The sequence below is a fragment of the Camelus bactrianus genome, chromosome 3 (genome assembly GCF_048773025.1).
Source record: "Camelus bactrianus isolate YW-2024 breed Bactrian camel chromosome 3, ASM4877302v1, whole genome shotgun sequence".
In the NCBI taxonomy this organism is placed as follows: domain Eukaryota; kingdom Metazoa; phylum Chordata; class Mammalia; order Artiodactyla; family Camelidae; genus Camelus; species Camelus bactrianus.
The window spans coordinates 139,223,079-139,250,766 of NC_133541.1; the positions used below are offsets into that span (position 1 = coordinate 139,223,079).

General features: G+C 36.8%; 1 protein-coding gene across 1 annotated transcript; it reads left to right on the forward strand.

The window, feature by feature from the left end:
* The first annotated feature begins 1,129 nt into the window (after window positions 1–1,129).
* On the forward strand, window positions 1,130–27,688 carry LOC141577249 (uncharacterized). The gene is made up of 12 exons (XM_074361409.1): window positions 1,130–1,185; window positions 4,864–6,582; window positions 8,058–8,143; window positions 8,428–8,543; window positions 8,649–8,730; window positions 10,031–10,096; window positions 10,902–10,965; window positions 12,306–12,373; window positions 14,335–14,466; window positions 15,806–15,913; window positions 17,796–17,910; window positions 20,579–27,688. Exons 1-3 carry the CDS (start codon window positions 1,130–1,132, stop codon window positions 8,125–8,127), a joined length of 1,845 nt encoding a protein of 614 aa, XP_074217510.1. The 3' UTR covers window positions 8,128–8,143; window positions 8,428–8,543; window positions 8,649–8,730; window positions 10,031–10,096; window positions 10,902–10,965; window positions 12,306–12,373; window positions 14,335–14,466; window positions 15,806–15,913; window positions 17,796–17,910; window positions 20,579–27,688.

The following is a 27,688-nucleotide window of genomic DNA, read 5'->3' on the forward strand; positions in this document are numbered from 1 at the left end:
GTTATTTTTTCTTCTCCATGAAAGTCATTTTGATAATTAGTCAGTTTATTACTGTGTTCCTTGATTTTAAGTTATTTCTGCTTCTTCATTACCTTGATTACATTATCTTATACAGTGACCCAAAAAACTGCTGTTACCCCTTTTATTTACTGATTGATAAGGCAGTGAAAATAGTTAGCAGAAATTTTGTAAAAACTGAAGTGTGTCATGCATGTGGAAGAATTTAATTTTATTTTTCTTGAATCTATATCCTGACATTGATGTTGTCATTCAAAACTGCTTTAAGCATTGCTTTCTAAATTCTTACATTTATTCAACAAATATTGAATACATATAACACATCAGAATGTCCTTAGACAAAGGGATATAATGATTAAAACAAAATATGCCTGCCTCCACAAAACTTGCATTATAGCATCCTCTATCCTTCTGATTATGGTGTTTCTCTTTCTCAATCTATGCATTCATCTTTTTAACAAATATTTATGGTGTTCTTATGTGCTTGGCTTTGTTCTACATGTTTGGTACATAATGGTGAGATGATTACTATCTTCGTGGTTTTTAAATTAGAATGGGGAAATGAATATTATATAATAAAGGCAGACATGAATACAAAATAATGACATTTTACGTACTAAGAGACAAGTGCTTTGTAAGAAAACAATCTGGGTAGCAGATTCTTGTATAGAATATGCAGCCCAATATTGTCCTTAAAGAAGTAAATCAACCTGAGAGCTGAGTGAAGAGAAGGAAATAGCCATGCCCAAGAATTCAAATTCATGTTTTTCTGATAGAATATCATTACATTTAAGTACTGAGATGGGTAAAAGTCACAGTCTTCAGTACACCAGAGTCCAGTGCAACTGAAATTCAGTGAATAAAAGGAGAGAAAGATATTAGAAGATGCTGGGTGGTGGCCCTGATGCTGAAGATCAAGAAGGTGTTTTTTGGAAATATAATTATCAGGAATTGGTGATTTTTTGTATGTGAGGACTAAGGAATACAGAAATATCAAGGATGGCCCCTAAAATCTGAGCTTAAGCAGCAAAATAGGGGACATAGTTTATGGAAGGAGTGAGATGAGTTTGCAAAATGTGTTAGAGACACCCTTTCTGGCACTAAAGCAGAGATGTCAGGTGGAAAGCTGAGTATAGGTCAAACTTCAGAGGAGGTGATCAGATTGAAGTTAGAGGTATAATGAGAGATATCTTGGGCTGCAATTATAAGTCATAAAAACAGGTTCCCCAAAGAGTGTCTAGAGAAGATACTTCCAGTATAGATTCAATAGTAAGGTTTGAGAAGAGGAATAAAATCTGGGAGCATGCACTAGGAAATGGAGATACAGAAAAAATAGAACAAAGCTTTGACTTCTAGGCGATTAAGGTCAAGCTGAAGAGATATACAAGTATCTGAATAGTTATATGATAAAGGTATGTACTAGCTACTAATGGAGCACAATGGAGGAAACATTTAATTCTACTGAGGGTAATTCAGAGGAGTTACAGAAGGATAATATGGAGCAATTCTGAAAAATCTTCAAAATAAATAACAAGCTAATAGGACACAGGGAAGAACATTCTGAGCAAAGGATTTGAGATTAAAAAATTCAAAGCATTTGAACAATTGTAAATAGTTCAGCTTAATTACACGGTTATAGCTTGTTTCACAATTCAAGATTTAGGTTAACCTTCACTGATGTACCTTTCCACCTGCATTTTACATTCCTGTAGTAATTAACAAATCATATTGCTTTTGCCCTCTCATTGTCTCCATTAATATTTTCTCTCCTGGCTTGTCTTTAATCTGCACACTAAAAAGAGGAGCGTAATTCCTTTTTATAAGCAAATGCTCATGCAGTTCTATGCAAAGAGCAGATGGCCTACAAATGTATCATTTTCTAAACAACTGTATTCTTGTCCCTTTGTCCTTGGTGGAGATGGAGGTAAAACTTTTAATTAGTGTGAAAACCAAAATAACTGCATCCAGAATATTACAACATATCATTCTATCCTATGTGTGATGCCCTGATGTAAATAAAACAATTCAGTGATCTGAAATTAACCTGTAATTAAAGTGTTGAGAATCAATCAGTACAATTTAAGTTTCATTAAATTCAAACACACTCAAAATTGAATCAATTTATTAAGCTTACTTATTTCCCAGCCCCCAACAGACACAATAATACCAACATGTAACAAGTTCACATATAAACAGCTTCACTATTCCACTTACAGAAGTGAGACTACAACTTCCCAAGTAGAATAAGGTACACTCTAAATGCAAATTAAAAGCAAGACAAGACACTCTAAATTGGAGATCTGCTTGCTGTTGGTGAGAATGCCTTGAAGTATTGTTTTTGATCTATATGCAAAAGTATAGGGACACACACTTGTCAAAAGAGAATACAAAGTTCAATCTAACTGATCCATATTGTGCAGATTTTCCCTTCATTCAGTGCAAATTTAAAATGTATAAATTATTTTGATCAGAATTCAGCAATAAAATCTTAACTCTAAAACAGAAACAACAGAAGTGTCTTGTTCACACAATGCCTGTGTGTCTTTGAAAAAAGAAAACTACCTGGAAGCAATCGTCTCTGTACCTCTCTGCCAATTTTGATTAACAGATTCCCTCTTCTTGACTTGGAGCAACTCTCTTAGAATCATAAATTGTGAAAATGAATTGCACATTAAAGGTTCTGGCACCCGAGGACCTTGAGTTTTCCAAATTATGTTTTTCAAGACATTTAACTAAATGCAACTATTGTGTAAGGAGACGGTAGTTGTCAATATGAACACTTCAATAGAGTAGAAGTAGTCATGTTGAATTTTTTGCATTCAATTATTCATTCTATTTTATGTGATAACACATAATCTATGAATTATTTGTTAAATATCACAATTAAATTTGTCAGTTTTTTTTTTTGGTAAAACCACTACCAAAAACAGCAATGACTAAACATGCTTTTATAAGGATCAATCAACCAATGCAGTTTAACACATGATCCATTAGAACCTCTCTTTTCAAAGCCTGGAGTTCTTTGACAGGTGGAAAAAATGTACATACTGTATACATTACAGAAGAGATCTTACAAAATTCTATCAATAAATATCCACAAAACTATTGCATGTCACTGCTAAAATTCAGTTTCACTATTCTGTTGAAAAAATTCCATTGGTTACATATCTCATTTAAGTGTTGGAAAGAATACTCCATGACTTCTAAGAAATGATGGACAATCTGAATTAAATAGCTAACTAACTTAAAATCAAAACTATGTTACATATTTGATAAAAGTAATATATATGTGTGCTTATCACACTAATATAATGTAGAATAAGATGGCTATAATTGTGGGAGACTAGATCTACAGAGGTAGTAAAATGGTCCTGCTAGCTAGTAAATCTGATTATTAAAATCAGGAAGGAATAAGAAGAAAGTAGGGAAGAGAGGGAGAGAGGAAGATGAGAGGGAGTGAAAGAGAAAAAGGAGGGAAGGAAGGAAGGAAGGATTTGTAGTCAAACTGTTACATATCAGGCCCTAAAATAAATTCTTTCCTTAATTCCATGAATTCACTTATTATACAATATTAACAAATTACTTAAAGAATGAATCAAAACCATATAAGATATTATTTCTCATGTAATGGAAAAAATAATACGATGAAGCAAATTAAATCTAATAGTGTTAAAATATTCAAAGACTTTCTAATGATAAAAACTTTAAATATAAAGTATTCTACTTCAAAAATGCTTTCAGAGATGTTATCAATGGTGAGAGGATGTATATATCATATATAGTTTTCTGTTTATGAATTTGATTATATTATAGCAATGGAACAGTGTAATATTAAATTTAAAAAATGCATATCAATTGAAGATATAAATTAACCTCAAATTTGGGTTGTAAATAATTTTATATTTAGCTTTCAGTTTTCTTTATGTTTTTATATAATTTTAGGAAAATAATTATCATACATAAATGTACAGATCTGAGTCTTTATCTAATATGTCTCAATCTCAAGAGTTCTAAAACCCCTCAATTTCCTTCTTTCCTTTCTTCTTTTCTCCCTTCTTTCCTATTCCTTTATTGGTAATTTGGGGTATAAAAGTTAATTGTTGGCAATATTTTATCAGAACTTATAATGAGAATGAAGGATGAAAAATATATACATATATACACACACACATATAGTGATGATCCAACTTGGAATAAATATTTCCATATTTCTATGAAAAATTGTGAATGAATTTAACGATAGTATGTTATTCCTTAACATTTTTCATAATATACAGTATATGTACTTACAACTTTATACTGTGAACTTAATTGTTTAATATCTACCTTCATGCATGGAAGAGTTTTTATGTTATTATAAAGCATACTTTAATAATGTGATAAAGGAGAATGACATGGTGTTAAGAAATTATGTTAATGTAATGGGCTTTATGAATTCACAAATTAGCTGAGCACTGAGAGTGATTGGAATTAGATAGGCAAATCTCTTGAGGGGAGTAGGGCATTGATGTGTAAAAGATTATTCCTGAGAGTGAGAATAGCATGTGTATGGCCCTGTAGCATGAGGGAACATAGTAAGTACGAGGATTGTAAGAAGTGTATCTATGGTAATGATCATGAAGGTGAACAAGGAGTGATTTGAGGCAACTAACAAGGGTAAGGCCAAATATATAACAGTCAGCATATTACAGCAGGCTGTCCGGCCAGCCGGCCCTCCGCCCGCGCCGCGGGGTGGGCAAGCGCCCCGCGGGGGTCTCGGGCTCCCAGCCCACTGCCCCGCCTCCCCGCCACCCGCTAGGCGTCGTCCGGGGACGCCCCTCGCCGAGAGAGACCCTCAATCACAAGTCACCCCGCCCTCCCCACCCTCCTCGCCGTGCCACGCAACCCGGCCCCGGAACCGCCCTCCCGATCTCCCTGCAGTACCCCTCGACCCTCGCCGGGAAGAAGTGACTCCAGCAGCCGTGGCGGCTCTTTGGGCCCAAGGGGCGGGCGCGGCAGCCATTGGCGGAGGCCGCTGCCTCCGGCTGTCAATCCCGCGGCCCGGCCCCGCCCCACCGGCGGAGCGTGGCAGGACGCAGGGCCGCGGGGGCTGTCGGGACGGCTCCAAGATGGCCGCGCGCTTGGGGTCCGCACCTGCTGGCGGCCTCGAGCCCCGTTAACTGCCACCGCTGCTGACCGGAGCCGCCAGTCGTCCTGGCGACTCCGTGGGCTGTCCCCGCGGGGCGGGAGGCCGCCATGGCGACCCTGGAAAAGCTGGCGAAGGCCTTCGAGTCCCTCAAGTCCTTCCAGCGGCCGCCGCCTCAGCCCCCTCAGCCGGCACCGCAGCCGCCGCCGCCTCACCCGGTACCGCCGCCGCCGCCGCTTCAGCCCCCTCAGCCGGTACCGCCGCCGCCTCAGCCCCCTCAGCCGGCACCGCAGCCGCCGCCGCTTCAGCCCCCTCAGCCGGTACCGCAGCCACCGCCGCCTCAGCCGGTACCGCCGCCGCCTCAGCCCCCTCAGCTGGCACCGCAGCCGCCGCCGCCTCAGACGGCACCGCAGCCTCAACCGTCGCCGCCGCCGCCGCCTCAGCCCCCTCAGCCGGCACCGCAGCCGCCGTCGCCTCAGCCGGCACCGCAGCCGCCGCCGCTTCAGCCCCCTCAGCCCCCTCAGCCGGTACCGCCACCGCCGCCGCCGCCGCCTCAGCCCCCTAAGCCGGCACCGCAGCCGCCGCCGCCGCCGCCTCAGCCGGCACCGCAGCCTCAACCACCACCGCCGCCGCCGCCTCAGCCCCCTCAGCCGGCACCGCAGCCGCCGCCGCCTCAGCCGGTACCGCCGCCGCCTCAGCCCCCTCAGCCGGCACCGCAGCCGCCGCCGCCGCCGCCGCCTCAGCCAGCACCGCAGCCGCCGTCGCCTCAGCCGGCACCGCAGCCGCCGCCGCTTCAGCCCCCTCAGCCGGTACCGCCGCCGCTTCAGCCCCCTCAGCCAGCACCGCACCCGCCGCCGCCGCCGCCTCAGCCGGCACCGCAGCCTCAACCGCCGCCGCCGCCGCCGCCTCAGCCCCCTCAGCCGGCACCGCAGCCTCAACCGCCGCCGCCGCCGCCGCCTCAGCCCCCTCAGCCGGCACCGCAGCCGCCGCCGCCGCCGCCGCCTCAGCCGGCACCGCAGCCTCAACCACCGCCGCCGCCGCCGCCTCAGCCCCCTCAGCCGGCACCGCAGCCGCCGTCGCCTCAGCCGGCACCGCAGCCGCCGCCGCTTCAGCCCCCTCAGCCTGTACCGCCGCCGCCTCAGCCCCCTCAGCCGGTACCGCCGCCGCCGCCGCCTCAGCCCCCTCAGCCGGCACCGCAGCCGCCGCCGCCTCAGCCGGTACCGCCGCCGCCTCAGCCCCCTCAGCCGGCACCGCAGCCGCCGTCGCCTCAGCCGGCATCGCAGCCGCCGCCGCTTCAGCTCCCTCAGCCTGTACCGCCGCCGCCTCAGCCCCCTCAGCCGGTACCGCCGCCGCCGCCGCCTCAGCCCCCTCAGCCGGCACCGCAGCCTCAACCGCCACCGCCGCCCGTCCACCGTGGGTCAGGAGCCGCTGCACAGACGGTGAGTCCCTGCGGGTCCCTCCCCAGCCCTGCGCGGGTCTCCGTCCCTCCCTCGGCCTCCCCCGAAGGCCCCGAGGCGGTCCGGGCCCCAGGCCTCTGCTTTCCCGGCTGCGAAACTCGGGAAGGAACGGGGCTGTGTTGTGATCCGAGGCCGCGCGTCCCGTTCGGCTTCCTCTGGGCCACTCCCCACCCCTCTCCTTCTCCGGGCCAGGTGTAACATTTTGTCTTCCCTTTTCAACTGAGGGTTTAAAACAGTGTTTCAGATAACTGTCAAAACGCTATGCATGCAAAACCCTAGGTTAACTTAAGGGAAGGAGTAGGAGAGAAGAGGGGAAGGAGCGAAGTTCACTGGTCACTTCTGTGGGGGTGGGTTAGATGGTCACAGTGGTGAACGCTTAACTGCTACATGGCCCCGTGCGCTTACCAGCATAGTCGTTACTGTTACTAACCCCGGACAGCACTGGTGTTAAGGAGGCATGACCACGGACCGTGTGCTCATTGAGCTTAATTTTACACAAACTAAGATTTCCACAGAATCAAGACAGGCAGTAAACGCCAGCTGCAGAGGACAGCTTGTGCAGGGTTGGGGAACAGCATGGCATGATCAGAACTTTAGTTTGACTGGCTTGAAATGTAGAGGGAAAGGGAAACTTCACACTGATGAATCAGAGAGGAGATAGCTGTTTTTATTAAACTAAAATGGTTAAATGAGCCTTGTTGGTTAATGATTTGCCTTAGCAATGTGAATTTGGATTCTGCAAGTATTTTATAAGTTCTGTAAGAAGCTTGTTTTAAAATTTCAAAACTCTTAAGATATTAGAAGTTCAGTTTTATTTTATAAGAATTTTTTAAAAAGTGTTTATTTAACTCAATTAGAACTGAGTTCCTTTAACATAGACTTTATTATCTCATGTATTAATACCCTCTAGAGGTACACAATGAAAAATGTGATTTATAAACAGACACATACAGACACAAGGAAAACAGTATGTAGCTTCAGTAACAGTTTAAGAGAAAAGTCAGAAACAAATTTTCCCTGGTCAAAATATCAAAAAAAGCACCTGGGGCTTATATCCTTTAATTGATTTGAGCTCTAAATGGACAAATACACAATTTTTTTTTTTAAATTGCTAAGAACAAGATTCTTTTTCACGTTGAATAATGATTTTGAAGTTTAAATAAGTACCAACAATAGAGTTATGAGGGAGGAAAAATATAAAATACTGATTTTTTTTTTTTTAATCTCACCGTAAGGTGCATTCTTAAACACATAGGAGAGAACTGTCATGATTTGCGCAACTCGCTTGCAAATAGTTCAACAGTATTAACGATTGAATTTAGATGGTGGGCATATGGGAATTTATCATCCTATTAAACAGTTTTTTGTACTTCTGAGACTTAGAATAAAACATTGGAAGGAACCTGTTAGACATAATGCTCTATGTGAAGTAATTTGTTCCCTTTGTGAAATTCTAGGAAGGTTAAAATGCATGTTCATAACATCAAGAAAATCACAAGCATTTACGATGTAATCAGAACTACCTGAGGATCTGTGAAACTTGGTGAGTTGGTGGATTTTTTAAAATGTCTTAAAACATTTTGTTTTTACAAAGATTACAGGAGTAAGAGAAGATAAATTTTAATCAACTCTTAATATTTTTTTCCTGGTTGATGTGATATAATTAAATGTGGGGAAAAAAGGTAAATTCTAAAAGGAGACACTACCTTGATGGTTTTCTATGGAGGAAACTCAAGCAGGAGGAAGTTTAATTTAAAAACATGAATTACTGCTCTTTATAATACATTCTAAGTTGTCATTCTTTTGAATGCCTTCCTTTCCAAACAGGTGTGTTATTCTGGGAGATCATCAGGACTTCTGGGTATTTGGAGGTACTGACCTAACCAGTGGAACTGCTGATTTATAAGAAGTTGTCCAGAATTTTGGAAAACTGATTAGTAGAGGTAAATAATGTTTCCTTGGCAAGTGATGACAGAAAGTGACTTGAGTGAATTTTCCTTTGTTTTTAGGCAGATGTACCTAACCATGTATGTTAACAATGATTACAGGCTGGAGACCGAGAAGAACTACCATTTTTGCCAGCTGGGATGCAGAAAAATTTGGACTTCTGGGTTCCACAAATGGGCTGAGGTAACTAAGACAGAAAACGTATCTTCTTGGTCAACATGTATCTCAGGGTAATCACAGATGTGTTCCATTACCTGATATTGTTTTAATTTGGATAAATACTCAAGAAAATTTAAGAAATAGAGTTTGCTTTTGCTTTTACATCAGTTTGGTAAAACAGAACAACCTCTTAATTACTAAGTACAAACCAAGTTTTTCATTATTTTTAAAATATTTTAGTTTCTATTTGTATTTGTTTTGTGATAAGTAAGTAAAATCTGTAAGCTCAGAAAATAGTCAAACCTAGGAAGCTGCTTCTGACAAGTGAATTAGCTTATTGAAAATCTGATATAGATCCTTGGCATTAATTTTCAAGTTTTTACAGTTTCCTTGGATTTCTTCTATCTAGGAAAACAACATGCTCTTTTAAGATGACTATACTCTGATTATAGTCTCTCCTTTATGGATTCCGTACTAAATTGTAACCATAGGTATATTTTACCATTTACAAAAGTGCCTGATTGGGAAGTATAATACAATGATTTTGTAAATTGAATTACTCTAAAATTTCAAGGATTTATTTTTAATTCAATTATGATTAATTTTCATTTGTCACTGGCTCTTAATGCTTTATTTTAAAGTGTCTTTCATAGGCCCCCTTCTTTCATCTTCTTCCCTTAAGCTCTCTGTCCAGTAACTCTAAGTTCTTACATGTTCATGGTAGGCTTGTGTGTTTTTTTTAAAGGCAGGTGCACCAAAAAGCACTTTCCTGTGACTATCCTCTGTTTTGTTCATCATTTATGAGTCCCAATTTTATAGAATTGATTTGAAGAATGTCATATGTTTCTTATCATTGTGTCTGGTTTTTAAAATGCTTTCCTTCTGACTCATTTCTGCATACTTTAAAATAATAATATGAATCAAATAAGTATGGGAATAAAATCACAGTTACTTGTATCACATTTGATTCCATGTATATTGCAAAGTCTTATTATTATGTTGGTGTTATGAACATGCATTTCATAATACACTTATTTACATGAATCAGATCTTATTCATTAAGGTCATTTACTTTTAGAAATATGTAATTTCTTGTGAATACATGTATATTGAAATACATGTGTCTTTTTATAATTTATGCAGCTTAGAATACAGATAAAATAAACCCAAGATACAAGATAATATGCCTTACATTAATTTAAATTCATGTGAGTTAAAAGACAATTTGAATATTGTTTCCCATTTTCTACTAGCTTCTTGATCATATTCAGCAGCACATTTACCTTTACATATATTTAAGGAATCTTTTTTATTTCTACTGTAGCTCTGTCATAATGGAAACTCTGCAGCAGAATCAGCTGTCATCTATCCCGTGTGGCCAAGTGCAGAGGTGAGAATTCTCATTTGTGGGATGACCACTCACAGCTTTAAATGTTTTTACTGTAACTGCTCTTATAAGGTAGCAAGCTAGAGAGAGAGAGAGAGAGAAACAGAGAGAAGAAAAGAGTTCTCTCTGCATATTCCCATGTGTGTGATGGCATTAGTCTTCTTCTGCTGTATTTTTCTAGAATGTGTGTGCGTGTGTGCATGTATGTGTGAGAGAGAAATGTCTTGTCTTTGTCCTAATAGCCACTCTTCTCTCCCTCTAGTTTTTTCTCTATCCTCCCCTCCTTTCTTTTTCTTTTTCATCAATATCTTCTCTTTCAGAAAATTCTTGATAAATAAAATTTCCAACTTCCTCACTTTTAATATGGTAAAGTTACTTCGATCCCCAACGTCAAGGGATCTCATACTTTAATGTCTGTAAGGATTGCCAGGGACACCTTTTAAAAGTACAGATTTCCAGGCCTTACTTTGAGCAGTTCTCTTCCAGTAGATCCAGGGTGAGGCTGAGCATCTCTGAGCCTTCCCCCTTCATATTATGGTGCAGGGGATCAGGGGCAGCTTTCCTCTGGGTCTCCGTGCTTTTGCTATGAAAAGTGGCTACAGCATCACTAATATTTTTCTTTCTTGTTTTAATTGCATTAATATTATCAAGCAGTTAATAGCATTTTCTTAAAATTATGGTCAAAGGCATAGGCATTTGATTTATAATGGTATCTGCAAACCACTCTTTTACTGAATTAATTTGTTTTGCTTGTATTTCCACAATTGTAAATGCCGTGAGTTAAGTGACTGCTTTGCTTCAACTACAGGAGAATGTGAAAACACTCCAGGAGAGAGAGGTTGCATATATCAATGCAGACTCATACACAGAAGGTAAATTTTATTTCAGATTGTCATTAAATAGTATACCAGTATTTAAGTCTGTCAACTCCAACTCATAAACTAGGATTATCCTCTTTCTATGAGATGCCTCAATAATACCTCCATTTCTCCATTTTACCAGAGAGAACATTATTATGATTCAAATGAATCAATATGATTCATAACTAAGCTATTGATCCTAATTTCTTTAGTATATTTACCATTGGCCTATCTTGGATTACTACTTAAAACTTTAGTACTTTTGACATTCTTCCTGTGGAGCTATTTTTAAAAGTTGGGCTAAAGTATTTCATACAGAAATAGTTCCTGTATGTATTGGAACAACTCTGAAATAAGCACCCACTACAGACTTTCTTTTGACCCTGACATGTGGCATGTGCATCTGTAGGCTTTCATCGTGTTATGGTTATTTCTAGGTAAGTGTCACAGGACACATGTTAGTTACTGACACGCTCTAGTCTAACGTCTTGATATTGAATTGAATGAATGAATAAAAACGTGAACATTATGGCCTTACCACTTCCTTTGCCAAAGACCCCTAGGTACTGCTGCCATAATGAGCAATGGCCCTTACTGTTACTGCAGGAGCTGCAGCCTTAGCAGCAGAGTCTGCCTCTGCAGTCTCCTATCCTGAGTGTGTGCTGCAGCCTCTCTGGCTCCTGAAGAGTTATTTCCACCTTGTGTTTTAGTTTTAGCCAGACTGTCTGTCTGTCTATTTATCTACCTACCTATCTATCTATTCTAAAATTTTATTTATTTGTTTTTACTGAAGTACATTTGATTTGTAATATTAGTTTCAGGTGTACAGTGAAGTTACACAGTTATATACATATACATATACATATACATACACATATACATTGTTTTTAGATTCTTTTCCATTATAGGTTATTATAAGATACTGAATATAATTCCCTGTGCTATACAGTAGGTCCTTGTTGTTTATCTGTTTCATATATAATAGTGTATATCTGTTAGTCCTGAACTCCTAACATCTCTCTTCCCTTCCCCCTTTCCCCTTGGGTAACCATAGTTTCTTTTCTATGTCGTGAATGTATTTCTGGTTTGTAAATAAGTTCATTTGTATCATTTTTTTGTTTGTTTACATTCCACATATAAGTGATATAATTTGATATTTGCCTTTCTCTATCTGACATACTTCACTGAATATGATAATCTGTAGGGTCCACCCTATTTTTAATTCTCCAGGAATGATGCCTTCAATTTGAAATATGTTATATCTTGTTTATAATTAGAAAATAAAGTTAGAATTAAATACAGGTTTGAAGTCCATTTGGAGGTATTAAAATACTCTCTATTTTATTTTGCAGGCAATTATACTCTCAGAGTTGACTGTACACCCCTTCTTTTCCAGTTGGTATATAAACTGACAAAAGAGGTATGTAAGTAGATCTGTCATAATGTTTTTTGATGAGTGGATAAATCAATAACTTTTGTTTTCTAAATTACTAATATTTAAACTGGTGACAGACATAGCTGATTTGTATAAATAACAAATCAGAATGAGCTTTAATACACTACTTATGTGACATAACTATGAGAACAGTAGTGCTAGTCTCTGTTCTAATAATAGTTCCTAATAATTGTATACATTTGTTAAAATGTGCAGGGTCTATTGTTTCATGGGGCAGAGTCTCTTTGATATAACAGAAAGAATACTGAGCTGGGATGGGGAAGCCTTGGCTGTGAAGATTGCCTTGGCTATTCATTCATTCATTCATTCATTCATTCAGCAAGTATTTATTGTGTGGTTACTATGTATCAGGTCCTATGAAATGAATTCTAGCAGCTACAGTGATAAAGCACAAGGTTTCTGAATCCAAATACTTTATAATCTAGAGAGGCCACAGACCTGTAAATGAGGACTCATACTTCACTTGAATATTGGATACTATATACAGTGGAGGACAGTTGTGGAAGAGAGAAGTTAAAACCCTGGGGTAGCTGGTGAGGTTGGAAAGCACTAGAAGGTGTTCACAGAAGGATTAGTGGTTAGGCTGTAAAATGGAAGGATGTGAAAGTGGGGAGAAGGTTTCTCCTCAGAAGACACAGGACCTAATAAAGACATGGATGTGTGAAAGAACATTTCCCGACCTCTGGGTAATGCAATATAACCTAAATGTAAGGTGTTGGTGAAAAAGCTGGCAAGAAACGGGGCCTGACCCATAGGCCTAAGTGTTCATAAATCTGGTGATGGAGAAATTAAAGAATCTTTAACAAGTTGTATATTATCATTTTTATTCATTAGAAAAATTACTCTGTATCAGTGCATTGAATAGGTTAAGCTGTAGTAAGTCTAAAAGCAAAATGGAAATAATTCCACATAATTATTTAGCGCACAGGAATTTATAAATACTAGTTATTGATGTAAAAAGTACTCTGAAAATGCTAATGCACTCTGAATCTCTAAAAATTATGTGATCTACTCATTGAGTATATGTGTGCTTCATTTAAATAACCCCCCATTATAGAATTTAACTGTAAAAATATTTCTTTCAAGTAGGTATCACTTAGATGACAGTGGGAAGTAGATGTCACATCTCTGTGGTCCTGTTTCCCAATCGCCCTTCATCTTGCCCTGTCCTTTTCACTGTTAGTGTCTTTAACATCTCATCCTCCCAAGTGAGCATCCTCCCATGCCCATCACAACTCCCACCATACTGGGAAGCTTAGGTCCTTGATCCTTTTATTGAAATGTCCCATAAAAACATCTTATCTAAAAGCATGCTGTAAAGACAGCCCTTGTTGGGGAATCCTTCTCAGGAGATACATTTACACTCTGTCCTACAGAGGAGGCTCCTGCCTTTATAGGAGGGGTAGTAAGAATTTTAGGGCCAAGAAGGAGAAGCTTAGGTCTATCCCCTTTGTAAATTTATTTAATAAGTATTAAAAGTGTAAATGGTTACCATAGTGACAGGATAACTCAAACATAGATCCTGCTATTAGTGTGTTACCTGTGTAGCCAGGAGAGACTATGATCAGGAATTTTCAAATCCAAGATAGAGATTAAAATCACCAAAGTGAATACAGATAAAAGTGTGGGAAGCAAAAAATAAATATCTTAGTTTATTATTTTACATGTTGGAATTAAACAGCCTGCTTAATGGGAAATTGCAAGTTTTTTTCCCATTTTAAAGCCTCTTTTATGTTAATTTGAATTTAATTTTCATGCCACTTTATATACAATATATTTGTCTTTCAGAGTTTTTGTTTTAGGTAGTTTTTTAACAGTTTAACTGGGAAATTAAAATGTATCTTTAGAACTTACATTATCAGGATGAACTAATTAATTGTCCAGAAGAGAAGAGTGAGATTTTATAATCTTGTTTGATTTGTTAGTGGAAGAATCAGACATCATTCATCTGGAGAAATGCTATTGGTTGCTGAGGGCTCAATCCTGAACTGGATGACTTGATTTAGAGACATTTGGCCCATTGGCTTCACCAACAATTTGTCCATCTCTGAGTGAAGGTGGGAATCCTATTTTCTACAAATGTTCTTTGCTAAAAACGTGAGCCTTGTTCCACCTTTGGAGCCTTGTGTAAGTCGGTTTACCTTTCTGCACCTGAATATTCTCATATATAAAATCGGTTTGACCAAGAAAATCATTATGAAACTGTGCTCCAGTGCGGTGCCTGAGCATCTGGTGCAAGGTCAGGGTGGTGGACACTGAATAGGCAAAGCTCTAGCTTCCACACATGACCCCACCTCTTCCTCAGCTGAGTAGTGTCTATTGTATTTCTTTTATATAGAAGAAGGTTCCACTGCTGTATCCTTCCCCCACCCTTAAAAAATTAAGAAACCACTGGACTAGACCATCTCTAAGGTCCCCACTTAGCTCTAAACTTTTCACTACTATATATATATATATTAAATGAGGTTTACAAGGAGTAGTTGTGGCTGATAATCACAAAAACTGTATTTGAAATCTGAAAGCTTGGGTTCTGCTTCTGATTCAGACCTTTTTAAAAAAATTTCTTACTTTTAGCAAGTCATTTAACTACTTCTTAGCTTCAATTTTCTGCTCTTTGAGGGCACAGAATTAGATTCTTGAAATAGTCTGTATTCTTCAGGTTTCTAGTGTGTTTTAGAAATACTTGTTAGGGGAGCTAGAACAGACAGGGCTTCCACTTCAGCAGTGCAGTTATATTTTTACCTTTTTAGAATTAGAGATTGAGAAATCATTTCATTTGAAAACAAAATGATTCCATTTATTTTTTATGAAAAGTTTAAAATCCGCAGGATTAGATTATAAATTACCCTTTATTTCTGAAATTTAATATATTTATGTATACAGATTAAGTGGTACAATGAAGACTGCAGTACAGAATTTCTTTCTCTTATAATATAGTGTGTTAGTTTTCTTTGCTTCATGAAGGAGCTGTATGAAGCTTGTTAATAACAACACAGTATATCTTTGATAGAGTTCAACTTTTCTTCTTCTTTTTTCCTTTTTCTTCTTAGTCTTTCCAAATTAGGATAATTGTGGTCTCTGACTTTTTTCCAGTTACATTTTTAAAATATACTTTTATTTTTTACATTCTACAATCACTTTAGACTTTTGGAATTAATATAAGATAGAGACAGGTAGGCAGACAAAACCAAACACTAAATGATAGTTTTTTCTTCTAGGAAGTTAAATTTTGGTTATAATTATGCCAGGGGGGAAATAAAAACTTCCTAAGACAGTGGAAACTACTGATAACTTTTAAAAACTAAGTCAGTTTATGCGAGTCATGCCTCCTTTCATAAGCATGTCATTAACAGGAAGTTTGTTGGCTGTGATTTATTCTGTGTTCCTATTTTACAGGTTTATTTAACGCTTTTGGTGAAAATCATGACAGCCACATAGATTTTAAGGAGATATCCTGTGGGTTATCAGCTTGTTGCAGAGGACCTCTGGCTGAAAGACAGAGATGTAAGTGTGTTAAACATCACAAAATTTGGAAGCTATACAGAGAAAAAAATTAGCATCCATTCATGTAAAAAATCATCTGATTAAAGCTTGAATTTTCATCCCTTTGGCAAATAGCAATCTCTTGCTGAGGTTTTACTGAGGTCAGTGTAAAGGTTCAATCATCTGTTCTTTTTTACTGTGGAGTAATTTAAGATCTTTGTTATTAATAATGGTTGATTTTCCAGATGAATGTACAATTCATGGTAAATGAACTACATCATTCATGATGTGTTTGAAAATGTTAAGCATATAGAAAATATTTTCTGGTAGTCTATATAGAAAATTTGTCTTGCTTAACTTGAATTCCAACTTATTTTCTAGCACTGTGTATATTGATATTTTATTACCAAAATTAAATTTATGATAAAACAATTTTATTAAATACTAAATTTATCTTTTAAACCTAGCTAAAATATTATAGCGTAATTTATAAGCATATTACATTAATAAATCTTAACCATATTTGGTTAGGAAAATGCAGCAGTTTACATTTAATTGGAACCTAATTCTTATATATTCACTAGGGTCATTATCTCTGCATATTTCTAAAATACAGCTTCACAAATACTGCGTATTTTGGGTATGATACTTATTAGTTCAATATTCTTTAGTAATGTTGTACTGTGATGTACTCAGTTAATTTAATAGCATAATTAATACATAATTATTACACACACGGGTGTGTGAAGTAGATAATTATTTAATCTTAAAAATTTAGATTTCTTTTATCTTCCCTGATAGTATACCATTACTCTAACCTGGCTTTGTGATAGATTATTTGTTCACATTAAAGTTCTGGTATTAAAGAGGCTGAAGTCTTTGTTTCTCAATTGAGGTTAATTATTGTCTTAAATTTTTTTAATTTATTTTTTGCCAGTGGACTAGTGGAAGTTAACCAACTAGACTAACTAGCAACTTTGCTGATGTTGATGTTAATTAGCAAAGTGCTGATATTTCGGATTTTTAGCTTGTTGTATATAAACTTCATTGAAGATTTGAAATTGTTCTTAGGCAAAAATATTGGGTGCACATTAATTATATTGGAGAGGCAAAATCTTTATACAGTCATCTCTCATTATCTGCTGAGGATTGGTTCTGAGACCCCCTCAGATACCAAATCCATGGATGCTCAAGTCCTTATGTAAAATGGCATAGTATTTGCATATAACTTATGAACATCATCCTGTATACTTTAAATCATCTCTAGGTTACTTGTAATACCTAATATAATGTAATTATTTGTAAATACAATGTAAATGATATGTAAATAGTTGTCAGTGCATAGCAAATTCAAGTTTTGCTTTTGAGAACTTTCTGGGAAAGTTATATATATATATTTTATATATATATATACATATTTTTTTGATCTATTGTTTATACCTGTGAATGCAGAACCAATGGATACAGGGGGCTTACTGTACCAGCTTTTTGTTGATTCTTAATGTAGATGGAATATTTTCAGCATTGTAAGAATCAACTCTGAAGTGATCAGTTTTAAATATTAGAAATTAATTTAAAAGGTTGAATTACCTTCTCAAAATCTGTGAGATATTGTATAGTAACTTGGCCCTTTTTCAGTTTGCAAGAAATTTAACTTCAGATTTAGGTGAAGGATAGAGTTCTCTAAGCGGGCTAATGATATAAGGAGAGAGACTTGTGAAGTGTACAGGAATTCCTACAAGTTCAAAGGACTTTAAGGACACAGTGTCCTCCAAATAAGAACTTAGTCCAGAATGTAGTTGTTTGAGGAACTAAGTAATTTTACTAGGGCAGCTTGTAATAAAATGTATTATACTTCAGAATATGAAAGTAATTTCTCTCCATAAGAGTTTCTTTTCTTTAGTTTGCTTCAAGGTATTTGATGTTGACGGTGACGGAGTTCTTTCTAGGGTTGAACTGAGAGACACGTGGTTGCACATTTAGAGGTCTGGAAGGACAACTGCACCGATGATATCCTGGTAAAGTCTGATTGCATACATCTTCTTGCATGTAAACTTCCAACAGGAACATAGAGTGAAGAATTTTTTAAAAGAGGTTGAGAAAAAGATTTCTTACTACTTCTAGGTTCTATATTATGCTACTCAAAATATTCATAGCCAAAGATGCAAAATTGGGAAGAGAATTTGCCTTAGAAAATTTAATAAACTGAATGTATTATGTAAAAAAAATTGAAACCACTGGAAAATTGTCATAAATTTTTAAGGTAAACAAGCAATCTATTTCTGTAATTAAAAAAAAAAAAAAAAAGAAAAACCTTGACCGAAAATACTTTATACTTCAGCTACTGGCTAATAAAAATGATACCTTCTCCTTCCTAACTACTGATTTGGGTTTCTGGTTTTAAAGGAATTACACGTGGATGTATCCAACATTGTAGAAGACACATAGAATGCGCATGATACCACAAAGTTGAGTCTAGCAGAGACTAATTTATTCTTTTCTAAAAATACATTATATTCTGAATTGCTATACATACCTTACGTATACATACTTGAATCTCTTCTACATCATCCCTGCTGAATGCTTATTTGGACCTGTCGTTACAATACCTCCAAGTTGTCCCTAAGGAAAGCCCATTCCACCTTTAAACAACTCCATTAAGTGTTATTTACATAAAAAAATTATATTTTATAAGCTAGGCATTTTATAAAAATTAAGTAGAGACAGCTCTTGCCATCTGTAGTTTATAATCTTTACTTCTCCCATTTTAATACATTATGGTAAGACAAAACTTATATTGAGCAAAAGAAGCCACAGAATAAAAGAACACATTGTACAATTCAATTTATATGAAGTTCTAGAACAGAGACAGAACTAATGTTAATAAGTGTTACAATAGTGATTTTGGAGATGGGTGATTTAACTGGGAAGGACCATAGGATATCTGGGATGATGGAAATTATTTTTTATCTCAATCTGGGTGGTGTATATTGTTTAAAAAAAAATTTTTTTTCAATAATATTGGTGAGGGTCTGTCCTAAGTTCTTTAATAGCAGCCAGAATAATTGTATAATAGCAGAAACGAGCATGTACTTTACAAAGAATAAAGCCTTGAATTTTTTTAGTTTCACAACATTTATTAAAGATATTATAATAGGTTTGCCTTAATGTCTATGTATCCCTGTGAAACTGAAGATAATCCATATATGTGAGACACATATGAGCTAATTTGACCCTTTCTATTCAAATGTTGACATGTACCAAGTAGCAGATGGTAGGATGTAGACCATAGTGCTCTTATACAGGCTTAGAAAAATAAGTAACATTTTTTTAATCACAAATCCAGAAGAAATCATCATAGTCTTATTAACTGACACTCAATAGAAATAAATAATAGAAATGAATTTTTCAGGGCTTGATCTTTGGCAATTCAGATAACCATCTTCATTTACTTTTCTGCCCAAAACTAAGGTAGCCATTTCTATTTGGTATATATGAAAACCGAAACATAGGAAAGTTTCTTTTAGGAAATACCTTATGTAGAGATACAATTTCCATCGCCTTTTTTCTGGGTGTTTGATAAGTATGGAGGTTATCATTGCTGTCTATTTTTGTGTAAGACCGAGTTTCTTCTTATGACTGTACTTTTGAACATTAAAAAAAAAGATCATTTAGCTGCTCCATCTCCGTGTAACCATAATAATGAAATGGTAAAAATTTAGAATAGAATTTGGACCTTTCAACCAAACCTATTACCCATATTCACTGGTGACTAGACTGTGACAATATTACCCATTATTTTGTACCATTACATTGGTATTAATATACTTTAATGGAAGTTGCATCATGAAAGCCAATAAGTACCATCACAGTGCTTTAAAATCTTTTCTTATAATAAATGGTATTATATATTGAATGAATACATGAATATCATTAATAAATAATATTAAGTATCATTAAATAATAAATCATTAAATAATAAAAATATAATTAAGTAATAAAAGCTAAGAACATTATTATTCATCTAGGACTGTTAAGGTGATTGTTCAAAAGATGAAGTAAGAGGCATTTGGTTATATTTTTGCCTCCCAAGAAATACTGTCTACTGTATATAAATGTAAATTTTGATACACTTTGACACGAAAAAAAAAATACTGCTTTACTCAACTTGTGAAAGTAATGTTAAATTTTATTTTGAGGGAATGTTAATATAGATACTCATTTATTATATATATTTAGTTCTTTTAAATCTCTTAAGAAGTCTAATAATGCCAGATGTTTTAAAGAAGATCTTAGAAAATTGTTAGGGTCAAAGGGCATAATCCAGAGAGTTTGGAAAAATGCTTTCAAAGTTAGTAAATAATCCTTTTTCTCTACCCAGAACCTTTTGTGGGTTCTGTTAGTAAACTTCACCTTGAACCAGAAGATACTGTGAGTTATTTCCCAGGTCTTACTGGAGGAAGATTTTTGGTGATAAATTGCCCACGTTATGACTCATTACTTCAGAGTTTGGTTATTTTTGAACTTATTTTTGCTGGCCTACTTTTAGATGAACACATAGCATCTACACTAAATCATTAGTTTTCTTTCAGGCAAATGACCATTGCAAGTTTAATAAAACAGTTTATTCAAATAATATAAGAAAATGAAGATTTAAGATGTTCTTAAATATTGTTTCTCTTTCAGAATGGCCATCTTAACTCTAGAAGAATATCAGATCTGGAGTGTGAAAAATGTTCTTGCCAATGAGTTTTTGAATCTACTTTTCCAGGTATGTTTAAGGTAAATGACAGAGACCGAGGGCAGTGGTACCAGTAGTTCTACATCTTTTCCATTATGTAGTAGTTAGACAACTAGACTACAAAACCATATATTGTCAAAAGAACTGCATTAACCTGTACACCACCTGCAGATGGTAAGTTAGAGCGTGAGTGCTTCTCAGAGTCACAATGTGCATGATAGGAAAGTAGAGTAAAGCTGATAATGTTTATCTTAATAACTCATGATAGAGCAGATTATAAACACATAGAAAAGAATTTAAAATGTAAAAGCCATTATAATTTGCTATTTTTCTTTACTTTTTTTTTTTTTTTAAGACCCTTCCTAACAAGTAACACAGTGTGGACAGAGACATAGATCATAAATTGGCAGCTGTAAATTTTTCACAAAGTATACAATCTTTCCAGTTAGGAGGTTATTTTAGATGCAAAGCTGTTTCTTAATTTTCTTTTTTTTCTTTCTTTCTTTCTTTTTTTTTCTTTTTTTTAATTTAATTCTTTAGAAGGCCCAAAAAAAATTGAAGGAGAAAGGAGGAAAGAAAAGCTGTCAGGGGTGAACATGAAATCATAAAACTTGCCAGATTTTAACTATTTTCCCAGTTAAAGTAGTTCTCTTTGCTCCAATTTAAAGAAACAACTTATAGTTTCCCATTTTTCATAGTTCTTCATAAATATATGTTGATTTAATAGTATTTTACAGGGTGTGAGTAGGGACAGACTGGAAGTTCAAGATTTGTAAATACTGACAGTATATATAGAATAGAAACAAGTTTATACTGCATAGCACAGGGAAATATATTCAAGATTTTGTAGTAGCTCATGGTGAAAAAATATGAAAACAAATATACGTATATTCATAAAGGACTGAAAAATTGTGCTGTACACCGGAAATTGACACAACAATGTAAACGGACTATAACTCAGTAAAAAAATAAAAATAAAGATAAAACTGTTAGAACACTATAAAAAAAGTAGTATTTTAGATTTTTCTTATTTTATTCTCCTTTTCTTATAAAAGCACCCCTATGAAGATCAATAAGACTTGATATCTTTATATCTATCAAGATCCTCCATTGTAAATACAGAGTAACCTGCCTGTGACACAGCTATGTTAGAATAAATGAAAATTGAACTCTTCCTGACAGCTAATAACTAATGTATATTTAAAGCATATGAAATCTGATAAGCCTATGATACCCATTTAAGTCAATCAGTTGCTCTACTGTCAGTTATCAGCCAGGATCTAAGTTGATGTCTTTATAAAACATAAATACATATAAAAATAATATAAACCTATTGTAAACAGAAATGACTTGCTTAGTAATATGAAAATGGTGCAGCTATTTTAATCTCATTTAAAATGATGTCCTCAATTACTTTAAGTTATCATTAATTATATAAACATTTTGACCACTTAAGTTTGTGTCTGAGTCATCTTGCAGCTCTTACATAGCAAAGCATTTTGAACTTTTATATTGCCTTTCCTATTTTCTCATGCTTATTAGGGACTTGCATAGGCACTATTTTTTCTATGACTCTATAAACAGATGTATGCCTGAGATTTTCTTTTGTGTCTCAGTGTCTCTAGCATTATATTACTGACAGATTTTTTGTTGGTTATCAATCTAATTTTTTTCTTGGTATATATAGTCCTTTCAAATATATATATATATGTAGTCAGTTTACACTGTTGTGTCAATTTCTGGTGTACAGCACAATGCTTCATTCATACATGAACATACATATATTCATTTTCATACTCTTTTTCACCATAAGTTACTACAAAACAGTATTGGATATAGTTCCCTGTGCTATACAGTATGAACTTGTTTATAAATTGGGAGTTTGATTTGCAGGTACTAAATATTAACATTACATTTTATGATGCTCACTTTATCCCATATTCAGACATGCTTTTAAAACTTTATGTTCACTTAATATATAAGTAAGCAGACTTACTCTAAATTGTTTTATTTTCTGTCTGTTTCTAAAATAGAATTAGCTAGTAAATTCAGTGATAAAAGCTTGAATTATACTTTTATTTTATTTGCCAAGATCCCACTCCTGGCTGACCATTTTGGGTATTTAAGTATAAAGTAAGTAAATGTCAGTAGAATTAGGAAACCATTCCTGTGGTAATATTATTTTCAGTCCTTTCAAATAAACTCAGTGCCCAATATTTTGCAGAGGAAGCATTCTAAACATGATCAGGGTCTTCTATCTTGTACGTTAGTCATAAAGTGTCAAATGTTAAACAGTTTGATAAACAGAATAGTGCACCACACTGACCCCTACCTATATCCATGCTCTAATCCTGAAATCTGTGAATATGTTATTTTACATGGCAAAGGGGATTTTGCAGATGTATCAGGTTAAGGACTCTGAGACAGGGAGATTAGCCTGGATTATCTACATGGGCCTAGTCTAACAACAGGAGTCCTTAAAAATTGAAAATCTTTCCCAGCTGTGGTCAGAAAGATATGACTTTGGAAGAGGGATTATAAAGCTGTAAAGCTGTTAGCTTTGAAGATAGAGGAAGGGCCATGGGTAAAGAAGTGTGGGTGAACTCTAGAAGCTGAAAAAGACAAGGAAATTCATTCTTTCTTTGACCTACAGAAGGGCATAGTGCTGCTGACATCTTGATTTTTAGCCAAGTGATACCTGTTCCTGACGACCTACAGAACCATAAAACAATAAGTTTGTGTTGCTTTAAGCTGCAAAATTTGTGATAATTTGTTACAGCAGTGATAAAAATAAGTATAGGGGAGATAATCCAAATTTATGGATTGGAGGGCTCAACATTTTAAAGATGTCAGTTCCCCTTCAACTGTTTCAAAGATTTATATATGCACATCAAAATCCCCAAAAGTTAATTGTTGTTACTGTTTTTTTGTAGAACTTGACAAACTGATTCTAAATACATAGAGAAGCGTGAAGAGCCAATAGCCAAGATGATATTAAAGAACAATGTTAAAGGACTTATTATAAAACAATATTAAGTCTATGTGATAACTACCTAAAGTTAGACATATAGACCAATGGAACAGTATTGAATTAAACCCTGTACCATACATGAACAGTAATTTTAGATAGATTATAAATCTAATAAATTTGAAACATAAAGCAAAGCATCTGGGGGAGGGTAAAGCTCAGGTGGAATGTGTGCTTAGCATGCATAAGGTCTTGGGTTCAACTCCCAGTACCTCCATTAAAATAAATAACCTAATCCCCCACCAAAATAAAGCATCTAGAAAATAGTGTAGGAGATATTTTAATGACTTTGAAGTGGCAAAGAGTTCTTAAACAGGACACAGCACTAAACATAAAAGAAGAGTTTTAAGTTGGACTTCAGTAAAATTAAGAATTATTTTTATCAAGAGATACCATTAAGAAAGTGAAAAGCTAAGCCACACGGTGGGAAAATATATTTGCTATACCTATATCCAACAAAAGACTTGTATCTAGGGCATATAAAGAACAAAAACCAGTGGAGAAAAAGGCAGAACCTTAATATTAAAATGTGCAAAAAAATTGAACAGGTGCTTCTCACACACAAAAAAAAATCCACATAAGCTATGAAAAGGGGCTGACCTCTTTAGTAATAATGGAAATACGTACTAAACCCACAATTGGAACACCATTAGACATCCACTAGTATAGTTAGTTGTTAAGTGATACGAAGCATTGGTGAGGGCAACAAGCAATGAGGACTCTTACACATGGCCAGTGGGAATATAAATTCTTACAAATACTTTGGAAATAGGCTTTTTGAATGAAAGTTATATATGTATATGTGTGTGTGTATATGTGTACACACACACACACCCACACCCTATTACCAAGGGTAGGCCATGTGTGTACCCTTCAGAAACTTCTACCTCTGAGCACCAAAGGACATCCAGAAAATTCTCATAATCACTATTTGTTATACCCCCAAATAGAAAATGACCCAAACACTTTTCAACAATACATGACCATAAGTGGTGGCACATGCATACAAGTTGTATAATTTAAAGCAATAAAAATAAATATACTAGTTTACAGAAAACACTAGTGGATGAATCTTACATAATTTTGAGTGGAAAGTATGGGACCAAAAATTTCAAAAGCACAAAAGCCAATCCATGGTGGCAGAATTTAGGATGGTGAGTCCATCAAAGGGGTGCCGTAGTATCTGGGAAGAAACCCAAAGTGGAACAGCAATGTTCTGTTTCTTGACTGGATGAAGGTTACATAGATGTATTTACTTTGTGAAAAATCACTGAACTGCATACTTAAGATGTGTTCACATTTAAGCATGTATATTATATTTGCATTTTTTAAAAAAAATGTTTGCTTGCAAAAAAAGATATCCAAAGCCTAAATATTTATTAGTAGGAGGATGGGTAAAACAAATGATAGTATATTCAAATAATGGAATACTATTCAACAATAAAAAAGAATCAACTACTGATACAAGGATGAACCTCAAAAGCCTAATTTATACATCTCATTGTCAGGTAAATTTTAACTCAGAAGGTAAACAAAACTGTAAACAGGAATGTGCCCTGGGGGGAGGGGTGCTTTAGCCTTTGTCTCCTCAGACCTGTGCCATTACTGGCACATCTCGCAAGAAGAGAGGCAGGGCTCAGCCACAGCTACCATCTCCTCCTGTGCATAGTGCCCGGGCGGGGGCAGGGCTGAGGCCTGAATCTGCACGTGGGGGCTCCACAACCTCCTAGGCAGGACTGAGACTTGTTTATAGCCTGAGGCAGGGAGGATCTTTCTACCCTGACACCTCAGAGAACTTGTGCTGCCAAGAGAAACAAGGAGCTCAGATTTGGCACAGAGCGTAGGCGGGGCAGTTCCGCGGTCTTCCCCGAGCCCACCTACAGACCGCCTACCCGAGGCAGAGCAGGCAGCTGCACAGAGCAGCGGAGTGACCAGCACCAGGAGAGGGCACAGCACCTGAACACTGTGCTGGGATGGGGTGTAATCTGCCCACCTGCCTCCCCCTGAGCACAGCATCTGACTGTGGCATCAGGAGGGGGAGTGACCTTCCCGCCCACTGGGTAAGAGCTCAGCTCCTGACCTAGTGTTAGGAGGGGGCACAATCTGCTAGCCAACAGCCACTGAGAGCAGCACAGATGAGGGCGCCAACAGAAGGCCTATGAAACAGCAAGCTGAGTTCGCGAAGCAGGGCGAAGACACAAAGACCTCTCGATCAAATCATTAAGGGCACACCATCTCCAGGTTAAGTAGGTAACTGATACTCCTTAAGCCACGGTGCCAGAGAGATATGAGCAATGTGAAGAAGTAGAGAAACCACTCCCAATTAAAAGATCAAGAGAAATCCCCTGAAAGCATGATCAAGGAAATAGACATTGATGGCCTACTAGATCAAGATTTCAAGAAAAGAGTGATCAAAGTACTGAAGGAACTAAAAGAAATAGGGTTTAGGGATATAAAATATGTCAAAAATGAAATAGAAACTATAGAGAAGAACCAAGTAGAATTAGTAAACTCATTGGCTGAGATGAGAGCTGACCTAAAGGCTGTGCAAAGCAGACTAGAAAATACAGAAGAACAAATATGTGATCTAGAAGACAGGACAACAGGAAGCACCCAATCAGAACAGCTGAGAGAAAAACAAATAAAAAACAATGAAAACAATATATGGGACCTATGGGGTAATATAAAGTGTGCCAATCTATGCATAATAGGAGTTCCAGAAGGGGAAAAAGAACAAAGGGGATTGAAAAGGTATGGGAAGGACTCATGACTGAAAACTTCCCAAACCTAAAGAAGGAATCATATCCAAGCACAGGAGGCTCAGAGGGTCCCAAACAGGAAGAACCCAAACAGACCCTCACCAAGGCACATCCTAATCAAGATAGCCAGAGTCAAGGATAAAGAAATGATCCTAAAGGAAGCAAGAGAAAAACAGAGTGAGTTACAAGGGAACCCCCATAAGGTTTTCAGCTGATTTCTCTACACTGTTTACAACAGCTAAGACATGGAAACAGCCTAAAATGTCCATCAACAGATGACTGGATAAAGATGTGGGATATTTATATGATGGGATACTATTCAGCCACAAAAACTGACAACATAACGCCATTTGCAGAGACATGGATGCTCCTGGAGAATGTTATTCTAGGTGGAGCAGAACAGAAAGAGAAAGAGGAATACCATATGAGATCACTCATGTGTGGAATCTTAAATATATGCAAGATCTTGTGGTAACTCACAGCAAAAAAAAAAAGTGACAATGAATGTATGTACGTTCATGTATAACTGAAAAATTGTGCTCTACACTGGAATTTGTCATAACATTGTAAAATGACTATTACTCAATAAAAATGTTTAAAAATAAGTAAAGTAAAATATAACCTTTAAAATACTGTATAATGAGAGGTGTGATGTTCTAGTATCTGTTCTAAGAAGTACGTTAGACACACATAAGAATAGCCAATGGTCAGAAAGATCACATGTTATCAGCTACCACCCCATGCAAATTAATGGCATTTAGTAGATATTCATATATGTGTGTACATATATAAAATGTGTATTAGTATATATGTAAATCAAATAAAATAATTATATTATAATCTAATGTAAAATCATATCAGCAAGCACACTGTGCTGACATAAGTGTCTTGGTGTAAACAGATTACAATTTTTCATTGAGTTGTCATAATGGGATAATATTGTGATCCAAGTGGAAATTGTAAAAAAATGTTATCCAAAAAAAAAAAAAAATCCTGACTACATGAAAAGATGCACAGTTACTATAAGGACTCTCCCCTTATTTACTATCAGTGTCAGAAAGTCTCTTGGAATAAGTTAGCAGAATTAAAAACTCTAAAAAGACACAAGAATGCACTCTCTGTTAAAGAAACCAAAAGAAAAAACAAATGAATGGACAATTAAGATCCTACAGATAAAAATACCAATTTTTATGGGAAATAGCCTTAATATAAAAAATAAGGAGATTATATTCTAATTTCACTTTTTGAATAAAGATATACAAAATTTA

Bases quoted from the DNA above. Each gene is read 5' to 3' on its own strand.
- LOC141577249 (XM_074361409.1), top strand. From the start codon at position 1,130: ATGTCAGGTGGAAAGCTGAGTATAGGTCAAACTTCAGAGGAGGTGATC. The intron at 1,186-4,863 runs GTTAGAGGTATA...CTCAATCACAAG, and splicing joins GAGGAGGTGATCAGATTGAA to TCACCCCGCCCTCCCCACCC. The intron at 6,583-8,057 runs GTGAGTCCCTGC...GTGAAATTCTAG, and splicing joins CAGGAGCCGCTGCACAGACG to GAAGGTTAAAATGCATGTTC.